The following is a 10,969-nucleotide window of genomic DNA, read 5'->3' as shown; positions in this document are numbered from 1 at the left end:
CGTTGGATAGGGAGTAGACGGGCAGAAGGGGGTCGTATGCTGTCAACCTTAAAGTGGACATATGAATGGACTGCAAAAAAAGTTTCAACAGAACCTTTCATAGGCAAAATTCTCTTCCCTCCCATTGGAAACATAACTGTAGAAAAGATAATAGTTTGTTAGTCATAAATGACTTTAGCACTATTTTGACAAGATGTTAAATGAAATGAGGTTTAACATCCTACTGTTCTACTCCGACTGAGCCAATGATGACCGGTACAGTGTGCTATGGGGGAAACTTTGCCCAGGCAGCGGCACTAAGGCCTACTCTTACATCAAATTCCAACTGCCAATGGATCTTTTACACGCACGCCAATGTGTACACAGGACCTCGTTTTTTTGTACCATCCAAACAACTAGACAACTGTCCTTGTCACGCCCTCCTTCCTGCATCACTGACCCGGGAAAACCACGCTGGAAAATCCCAATGAACTTTCTTGACCAACACCGGATCGAACCCGCGACCTCCAGGCTAGCAAGCCAGCATCTTATCCAGGTAGCCACCGTCTCCCACGGAGCTAGTTGTAGACAGACAGCGTAAGTTTAGTATGATGAAGGGCGTTATAAGTGGAATAGCACTAGTTAACCGGTAAACTCTAGTCCTTTCCTATGTGTAGTCCATCTTCATTAGTGGTGGGGGGTTGGATGACCGAATGGTCAGCATATGCGCATTGCATCATAAGGTTTGTCATTTAGTCAACTGGCGTGGTTTCGATTCCCCGGTTGTACGTGACATGGAGTATGGTTCAATTTTATTTTCATAATTCGCTTACGCGTAGGGGTCTTTAGCAGTTGGAGAAAACCCACAAGGTTGACAGGCATTGAAACCACAGCAGTTGACTCAATGACAGACTTTATGATACAGTGCGCACATGCTAACTATTCAGCCATCCAACCCCCTATCTAATGTTGGAACAAATTACAATGAACAAAAGATGTTTTGATATCTAGTATGTTCTAAGCTTACCAAAGTCAGAATTCAAATAAGGACAGCGGGTGGGGTCAAATCCAAGATGGAGGCTGTTTACCAAAAATCTTGGACAGATAGGAATTCAATACCAGCCAGTCCTAAAATGATGATGTCATGTCCGTATGATGTCACTATGATAACATATCCAATATGGTTGCCGAAAGACCAATTTCCTTGAATAACTCTAAAACCATAGGTGTTTGACCCCATAAATGTATTATGGACATAGTAGCGTAATATGGTATTGGGATGTATAGGCCACAAGATGGCCTGGATTGTTTATGATAATCAGAAGGGCTAATAAAAACAGCCACCTTACATTTCACTCCATCCCAGAATTCCATCTAGGATCAAAGCCTTTTATTAATCAAGGGAAGTCACTCAATTAACACAAAGAACTCAAGAAGGCTACAGACCCCTATTTATAGATAAGTTGGTTTAGTAAAGGAGTATATGAAAGTAACAGTTATTTTGAATGTTTACAGGTGAATGGATTACAAACACAAATTTAGGATTATTTCCCTCTGTTCTTTATTTACACTATATACAAATATCAACAATAAATATATCTTACAACAACTGATTTCACAAAATGGCTATTTAACATGATAAAATAAACACACACAGTGACTCAGGGAATCGTGAGGACTTTCTTCACAAGATCTCAATATCTTGAATGCTTTAGTCAAAATAATCAAGTTATAAAGATCCAGAATTACAACATTCATTGTTTTGTTTAGCGGTCAGATTAGTTTTCCAAATGTATCGATTTTATTGGTTCAATTTGTAAACTGCATATAGGAGACTAGGCTTTTTTTTTATCAACTTGCCAAATCAATTTGAATTTAGTGTCATGTGACAGTATAGTCAATTTCAAACTACTTCCGAGAGTTCGTTAAATGTGCAAATTAGCTGTAAACAATTCTTCTGGCTGGTCATAGTTGAAAAAAATAACAGGTGATTGATCACCCAAATCACACCTAGGGGTGATTTAGCGATTTGTGGTAATCGCTTTGTAAATTGGTGTCGATAAATTTGTTTATTAGGGTAACCGATATTTGAATTAGATGGACGTTACAGATGAAAATTTGATTGAATGCAAATTAATTTTGCTAATCTGTGGTTGATAAACACCCCTAGTATCTAGACTAGTCACCATAGCTATAACTTAAACGTAACGATTCTGTTCACCTCATATCTCATTTCAGAATTTGCAGAACTGTGACAATAGTTGATTCGGTGTCACTTAATTGCTATTCCGTCAATTCAAAACATTCTTGACTGACAATCAAGTACCTGCATTATGTTAATATTTTATAAACTTAAACATATAGCTAACAATATACAGTAGTTTATTTTGATTATCAGATCCCCAGAGTCACTTGGTTCACATGGTAAATGTAGCAGATACTGAAAAACGTGAAATTATTTTAGAGAAATTATGAAAGATCACAATGATTTCATTGCATAGAAATAATATACAGTGGTAAACGAAACAGCCACACCAATTTAAATTCTAGTTCTTCAGGATTAATTATACAGAATTTTGTTTTTCTATTTCTTGGAAAAAAATAATCTAAAAACAAAAAAACCCATCAACATTGGCTTGCTATATTTGGCTACAATTATTGTTGAAGTTTTTAAATTTTACAGAAAGAAAACCCAAACATAGCTTGTAGTCTATCATAAGGCTAACATCCACTGCCAATTAATCTTAAAGTTTTTAAATTTCAAAGATAGCCAATCACAAGGCTAATTACCGAGATCCTAAACACCAAAATTTTAAATTGGTCTGACCTTAATATGAATATTATATGGTGTGAATGGGATGTTAAAAACATAAGCAAACAAGAGTTATGCAGATAAAAAAAACAACAAATATCTCAACAAAAATTATTTTTCTCTTGAATTTGTCGTAAAATTAATTTCACTCAGTAGGATATGATTTTAGGTATCAAATAGTATATACATAAATCGAAAACTTCCATTGTTATTGCATTCTATGTTGTTTCTTTAAATGACCTCTAGATGGTTTACCTGGTCACCTAATCACAACAAAACACAACACAAGGTATATATGGATTATAACTACCGTAATTCTCTGTTATTTAATAACGATGTTTTGTAACACATGCAGGTCACGTTTTCCTTAACTTATTAAATAACAGAGAAGTAGTTATATCTATATATAAAAATGAAATGAAATGGGTTTTAACGTTCTACTGTTCTGCTTCAATTGGGCTAATGAAGACAGGTATAAGCCATACAGTGTGGAATGAGGGAAATTTTGACCGGGCAGCAGCACTACTCTTATATCGAATTTCAACTGTCATGGGATCTTTTAGTGAACACCAATGTGTACAACACAGGACCTTGGTTTTTCGTCCCATCCGAACGACTAGACAGTTGTCCTTCTCAGGCCCTCTGTCCTGCACAACTGACAAGGGATAGGGAATATATCCATATATTATATATACCTTGTGTTATGTTTTGTTAATGCATACTATGTTGTTATTTACAGATTCCCATATAAAAATAATATAGATCTAAAAATATTGTTTAATTCTCTAGACATCTTCACACTGTCAAGGTGTTTTAAAACTTCCCCACTCCACCAATCACATGACTTGTTACAAAGTAATGAATTTCAGTGAGAAATAATCATCTTCCATCGAAACCATCTATATACAGTTCCTTTTAATACAGTCAACAAATCTGACATGCATTGTTATACCGTGATACTGTGAAGATATTTAAGTAGAAGTTAGTTCCCTTTATATAAACATTTTTTCAAAACAATCCCCTTTAATATCCAGTTTAATATGTGTATAATCAGTTATGACATCTATAGAAGAAGGGTTCTACTTGCTTTCTACAACATCACGTCTCGGATACTTGCAACATCATGGCTAAATCTATTTGTTAAGGCCAGCTCAATTTTTGTCAAGGTCACTGAGATGAAAATATGGTTAGGGCATGTGATTGTTGGCGAGATTGTAGGTTAGGGTTAGGGTTAGGCTTGGGATTAGCCCTAGCGCTGTTTACATCTTGTGAGCTATGACGAAAAACTGAGTTGGCCTTATCTTTTAGCACTAACCCAAGGTCATATACCTAAGATAACAATTGCTGTGGTAAGAAAATGGTCATTTCTGGTATAAAGAGACCAGTTTCCATTCTTGTTAATAGGTAATCTTCTAACAACTGTTGTATTTGTTCTTTTACTCAAGTGTTTAAGCCTTCGAGTTAATCTCACACAAGGAGGTTGGTGATATTATCATAATATAAAATTTAAAAGGCATTTCCACGTTCTGGATTTTGTAAGATTTAAGTCCGTTTTGAGTTGTTTCCCTTGTTTCTAGGCTCCAGTATAAAGAGATAAGAAATATATATAAAGTAAAAAGACTGGATATAAAAGAAGAGGTTTTTTATGCTGAAGCTCTTGAACACAGAGTAAGGAACCGGCACTGTAAGCTGCCCACACAACACCTAACAACTGAAAAACACAAATAAATACATCATATACAATGAGTTATATGACGTGGGATGTTGGCTGGCCGAGTGGTTAGCGTGTGCACATTAAATCATAAGCTCTGTCATTGAGTCAACTGGCGATATTTTGATTCCTCGGTAGTATGTGACAAGAAGTAGGGTCGGCTGTCCAACCTCATGGGTTTTCTCCGGGCTCTCTGGTTTCCTCCCACTTCTAAAGACCACTACGTGCAAGCGAGTTATTGAAATAAAATTGAACAATATGTTAGTCCCGAAATGACCTAGTATGTGTCAAGTGGACATTATACACCATTTCTCTCTGCTGTTATATGACGTAGTTTTTAAATGTAAATTCACATTACATTTGTTTCATTTTGAAAGTTTTTAAGAGTTATTTCCTAGTTGAATGTTGAAGGTAATACATTCTAGGAAACAAGACAAGTTGGATTTAACAAAGTTTAAACTGAAATTAAAGTGAGAGCAGGCCTGCAAATAATGATTTTACTTGTGTAGCTGAAATTTTTAACTTTGTGCTGGACACGTAAAAAAAAATATCACGAAAAAAGAAAAAATAGACAAATGTGTATTGCCAGCAAACTTCAATTCAATCTTAGTGACCTACCTTTAAAAGGAAACTTAGATAATAAAAAGACTTGACAATTGGTAATATGGTTGCCATGACAAGTAATGGTAAAATACAGTAGCCAATAACACCCAGACACTGTGAATATGTAACCTGGTAAAACAATAGACAGAATCTTAGTTGATGCTGATACTAACACATGATAACTTATATAAACTATCAGGTGGATAAATCAGTCTGATTGGTACTGTACACAGTCAGTTTTGATCGTCGTCTGCCAGAGAACTAAAGCCCAGTTCACAACCCACCGTATGCAGTCATTGTTTTTTAAGGCGAGCGATCGCTCTCAAGTGCCCGTCACGCACCTAAATGTCGAAGTAGGCAAGTTTTTTCTCTCTCTCCTTAAAATTGAAAGTTGCTCTCCTTTACAAAGTCATGGGGGGTTTATTATCATTTATGGAACCAGGAATGACCCCATTACATGCAGTTATTGATCTTCAGAACCATTTCCCATACACACAACTAATCACTACCTTTAATATCAGAAATGAAATGAAATGAAATGAAATGGGGTTTAACGTCCTACTGTTCTGCTCCTAACCTGGGCTAATGAAGACGGGCATACGCCATACAGTGTGCTATGAGGGAAATTTTGCCCGGACAGCCCCTTTAATATCAGACCACTCTCCTTAATTTCTTGTTGTTGAAACTGGGAGAGCTTTTTTAGGGGAGCAATTTTTTCAATTTGTTGATTAAGGAGAGCTTCTTTCAGGTCTCTAAAATACAAACAATAACGACTGCATATGGGTCGTAGGGTTTGGTAGCTTGCAGACGAGCCACAAGACACCGGAAGAAAATTTTGTATGTGCCGGACCAAAAGTCTCTACGACCAGTCTGTGATCTTCTATGGTGTCAAACACAAGCAAGTGATGCGTAAGGCTCACGCACGAGTTTACTAAAAATTTTCCCCTCTACAGGTTGTAAGCTAGGCTTTAACTATCATTCAATTCACATGTCAAAGAAATTAAATCATAAAACACAATAAATAGTTTCTGGTTGTCCAGGGCTAAACCAGTTTGAACAATATGACACTCACTATAATTCAGGTATGATTTAATCTTGTGTATTTAGCACTACATTGTAATTTCTTTCACATTCGTTTAATGTCAATTCTTTGTTTAAAAATTTGTAAAAACTGTTTAAAATCACCAAAAATCGTTTTATTTGTACTTCTGTCCAGTTTAAAGCTGACCATTCAATTTTGATAATGAGTGTCCAATTTATAAGTGTTTAATTTCTCAATCACTGTTAAAAAATAAACAACCCAATTGATTAATGATGTATAATGATTAATTTTTGAACAGTGGTCAGGAAATTAGATACTTGTAAATTGGACACTCATTATCAAAATTAATCAGTCAGCTTTAAACTGGACACAAGTACAAATTAGATGACTTTTGGTGATTTTAAAGGATTTTTACGAATTTTTAAATAAAGATTTGTTATTAAACGAATGTGAAAGAAATTAGTGCTAAATACACAAGATTAAAGGATACCTGGGTTACATTGACTTTTCTCAATTTTGTTTTCAGGGAAGTCATTATTTCTATATACAAAGTGCTCAAAAAGGAAAGACGATGATGATAATAAAGGGCTTATGTTACATTAAAAGGGCGGCTTGGCCCCCTCTTATTTCAATTTTCAACTGTCGGGAGATCTTTAACGTTCTGCCAATAGTACAGGTATAATGTAGACTACATCTTTTTTTTGTCCATCCCACTTTCATAAATATATCAATCTACTTACTTCCCCTCCGAGAACTCTTGCCAATAAGAAAACAATAAAAGATCCAAATATCCAGATGGTTAAAATCCATGACACAACCTACAAGATGATTAATAAAAAATATTTAGGCAACAACAATTTAAACATTTTGTTCTTCTGAAACTTAATAAAAGTGCGTCTTAGTTTTAGTTTTAGTTTGGGGGGGTGGGGGGTGGGGGTATGGGGATAAACAAATCAAAAAACAAAGTACTTGTATGCTCCTCTCAAATGCAAGTGCCATCTATAAGTCTTGGGTAAAAACATTTGATGAACTTGGTTTTTAATCCGACTGATTTGTTTTCCTCATTAACGACGGGAAGTTCTGTGGCAAGAGGAGTGGTTTCGATTCCTCATTTCTACATGGCAAGGAGTAGGGTCACCATGAGGTTTATCGGGGTTCTCCGGTTTCCTCCCACAGCTAAAGACCCTTATATCCAAGCGAATTATTGAAATAAAATTGAAACATATGCTGGTCCCAAAATGACCTAGTTCATGTTGAGTGAATGTTAAAAAACCCATTTCTCTTTGTCTCTTAATTAAATGTTAAGATAACTGTGAAAAAGTAGATAATGTACGAAAATCCAAATGAGTATCTGCAGCTATAACCTTATACCCAGAATACAATTGTGCAAAATAATTTTTTAATTGATAGTTACTAAATCAATAATAGTACAAAGTTGAATATAATTTACTTACTCGGAATTGTCCATAAAGGGAGATAACTGAGTACAATAGCACAATGACAAGTGGACCCCAAAAATCTGGACTTTCTCGTACAATATGTCGATTGAATCCAAGTTGTGGTATAGGAAACAATACACAACGTAATTTATAGTAAATATCTTTTAGATCTATATCCAGCTCCTCCCTGAAAATACATCAACACAGACTACATGTATGTTATTACTTAAAGTTACAATTTCATATTTTCTAAGAAAGTCAAAACATAATTATTTCTATGTCTTTTGCTCAATGGGTTGTCAACTCACTATTATACGATCATAGGTATTATTCTCCCACTTAAAAATCTTCACACCAGAAATAATAACACAATTACCTCCCTCGTTTTCCTATTCCCCACCATGGAAGAGCTATCTTCAAACGTTTGATTTTGAAGTTGAAAATGATCTTTTTTCCAATTTCTCAACTGGCAATAGTGAATTATAGGATTAATCTTTAACAAGGTAGGACTGTTTATAGATACCATCTATTTTAGGGCTTTATTTTAATACATTTTAAAAATATAACTTAAAAATATGAAATTGTAACTTTAACTTGGAAAAGGCTGTTGTTAATTTGGTTATCTATAACATTTCTGAATTTTTCTAGGACAAGTCATCACAAAAAACAGTTGTATTAGTTTAATACAATCAAAACTTAGCTTATCATATTTCGACAAATAAATTAAGCTTACTCAAATAAAGAATTTCTCCAAAAATATTTGTCTAAAATTATAAATGAAATAACTATAAATCAATCAGTTGGTTGACTATGAAAGGTATTTTGTTATGGATCTCAAAAGACTACCAGGTATGTACATGTATACAAACTCACAGAAGTGGTTTTAGTTCAGCTTCGTTGTCATCCTCCTCTTCTAACAACCAACCAAATCCTCGATTCTCTAACAAACGAGAGGCAACTCCCCGATGTTTTACACCATATGCTGAACCGCCGTCCAACTTTGTATTGCCTTGGTACATCGTTCCTTCAATAGACTGTCCTGTAAATACATATCAATAAAGGCCATTATGTATTGCTATATTTTTAAGAGAGAGAAATGGGGTTTAACTTCTACTCGACACAATCTAGGTCATTTCGGGACTAACATATGGTTTAATTTTATTTCAATAATTCGCTTGCGCGTAGGGGTCTTTAGCAGTGGGAGGAAACCGGAGGACCCGGAGAAAATCCACTGGGTCCACAAGATTGGAAAGGCGATCCTAATCCTTGTCACGTACAACCTGGGAATCGAAACCACACCAGTTGACTCAATGACAGACCTTATGACGTAACGCGCACATGATAACCATCGGCCATCCAATGTTGGGTGCTCCTCCTGTTTTGATGTATGTGAACCATCTAGTCTAAAACAAGTGTTAAATTTATGACTGAAGTTAATGTTCAACCTCAAGGATAAAACACCCATTGCTGAAAAGTGTCAACATGTGATACTGAACTGAAAGGATTAAATTTTTGTAAATGAATACCATTTTGAAATTCATATAATATTTCATTTAAAAAATCTTTCAAATGGAAATTATTGTAGAGTCTGAAGAATTTTAATTTCTCAGTGACACTGACCAAATTTTCAATCTGGTACTCTGATGAGCAACAAAATTGGACTTCATAATCTATAAGGTTCATTACGAAATGGTTATCACATCCAACTTTTCTGCACCAACCAGACTAATGAAGATGGCCATATGCCATGCAGTGTTCCTATTTCGATTTTCGAAGGGGGGGGCGGGGAGAGAGAGAGAAATGGGGTTTAACGTTCACTCGACACAAACTAGGTCATTTTGGGACCAACATATGGTTTAATTTTATTTCAATAATTCGCTTGCCCGAAGGGGTCTTTAGCAGTGGGAGGAAACCGGAGGACCCGGAGAAAACCCACAAGGTTGGACAGGCGACCCTACTCCTTGTCACGTACAACCGGGGATTCGAAACCACGCCAGTTGACTCAATGACAGGCCTTATGATACAGCACGCACGTGCTAACCATTCGGCCATCCAAACCCCATTTCGAAGGGGGGGGCGAATGGTTAGCGTGAGCGCGTTATATCATAAAGTCTGTCATTGAGTCAACAGTTGTAAGTGACAAGGAGTAGGGTCGCTTGTCCAACCTTGTGGGTTTTCTCCGGGTCCTCTGCTGGAATACCTAGAACTTAAAATATGACAACGCTCTAATTTGCTGCACGACATCCAATGTCAAATCCGTAGGGGCACACATTATGAACACAATATTATAAAGGGAGAGAGAGAAATGGGGTTTAACGTCCACTCGACACAAACTAGGTCATTTCGGGACTAACATATGGTTTAATTTTATTTTAATAATTTGCTTGCGCGTAGGGGTCTTTAGCAGTGGGAGGAAACCGGAGGACCCAGAGAAAACCCACGAGGTTGGACAGGCGACCCTACTCCTTGCCACGTACAACCGGGGATTCGAAACCACGCCAGTCGACTCAATGACAGACTGTATGATACAGCGCGCGCACGCTAACCATTCAGCCATCCAACCCCCCCAATATTATAAAGATCTGATAGTGATTCTTCATCTCTGCTATAGTATTATATAATATCGCTGTATTTGACATGAGAAACTCAAATCAAATACCAAGCGTACTCTTACAACAAGAGATGGGGAAGAGCGGTATTTTCATATTGTAGCTATATAGGGACGGATAGGAGCGGTCAGCGGACAGGCGTCCGATCAGAGACACTTAGGTTAGTAAAGGAACTAAATCCAAGTCAAGTTTCTTCTCAATTGACTCAATGAGTCAATCCAGGTCAGGAATATGGAGTAGATTAGATACCTGATGGAGATGAACCTTGCACGAATTGAAACTCATCCTGGCTCGGCATATATTTGCTTGGACTTTCAACATGTTTGTAAGGATTAGTTTGAGTTCTAATATCGTCTACTGCACTCAAATCAATGCTGACGTTGCTGGGAGCTGTTTTTTGATGTTGAAACTCCGCCATGTTGACAACTGGTACGAAGAGCTGAACATGTAAGTTTCGTACATGATAATTTTTTCTGGTCGTAGTTTTAGCACAATGAATTTGGTGATTATTAAAGTATCTAAAGTGTCTAAGAGTCCAAACTCTAATGTAAAAGTATAGTAAAATTTTTATTCAGACCCATTAAAACTATTCGCTTATGTACGAAAATATCCTCGAATACAAAGCCGAAAATAAGCGGCAAAATTAGTAAATAAGACAAAATTCAGACACGAAGATTATGAAGTTTTCACAATAGAATTGGTAATAAATCTATTTAAAATAAGTTAGAAAATCAAAATAGATAAAGCAGATTAAATGGAATTAGATGTAGAAGC

The 10,969-nt window shown here is 36.2% G+C and overlaps 2 protein-coding genes across 2 annotated transcripts in view; one reads left to right on the top strand and one right to left on the bottom strand.

Annotated features, from left to right (window-relative positions):
• Window positions 1-1,516: 1,516 nt before the first annotated feature.
• Window positions 1,517-10,626, bottom strand: LOC126820399 (protein YIPF4). Its single transcript, XM_050548316.2, has 6 exons — window positions 10,445-10,626; window positions 8,460-8,625; window positions 7,602-7,773; window positions 6,888-6,965; window positions 5,121-5,234; window positions 1,517-4,502 (listed from the first exon to the last, which is right to left on the bottom strand). Exons 1-6 carry the CDS (start codon window positions 10,611-10,613, stop codon window positions 4,365-4,367), a joined length of 837 nt encoding a protein of 278 aa, XP_050404273.1. The 5' UTR covers window positions 10,614-10,626; the 3' UTR covers window positions 1,517-4,364.
• A 199-nt stretch (window positions 10,627-10,825) lies between these two features.
• Window positions 10,826-10,969, top strand: part of LOC126820381 (exonuclease 1) — a 41,827-nt gene continuing 41,683 nt past the window's right edge. Inside the window, exon 1 of the mRNA XM_056100830.1 lies at window positions 10,826-10,895. The gene's annotated coding sequence lies outside the window, so the exon portion shown is untranslated. The remainder of the gene's footprint in view (window positions 10,896-10,969) is intronic.

Source organism: Patella vulgata, chromosome 5, assembly GCF_932274485.2.
Source record: "Patella vulgata chromosome 5, xgPatVulg1.2, whole genome shotgun sequence".
NCBI classification, from domain to species: Eukaryota; Metazoa; Mollusca; class Gastropoda; family Patellidae; genus Patella; species Patella vulgata.
Note: the sequence above shows the minus strand (reverse complement) of the source record. Positions and strands in the feature narration are given on the sequence as shown.

What these genes read in the sequence shown, in the direction of transcription:
- LOC126820399 (XM_050548316.2), bottom strand. Translation starts at nt 10,613, where the DNA reads ATGGCGGAGTTTCAACATCAAAAAACAGCTCCCAGCAACGTCAGCATT. An exon ending in GCAAGGTTCATCTCCATCAG is followed by an intron (nt 8,626 to 10,444) that starts GTATCTAATCTA and finishes ATGTATTTACAG; the next exon opens with GACAGTCTATTGAAGGAACG. An exon ending in GCTGAACTAAAACCACTTCT is followed by an intron (nt 7,774 to 8,459) that starts GTGAGTTTGTAT and finishes ATGTATTTTCAG; the next exon opens with GGAGGAGCTGGATATAGATC.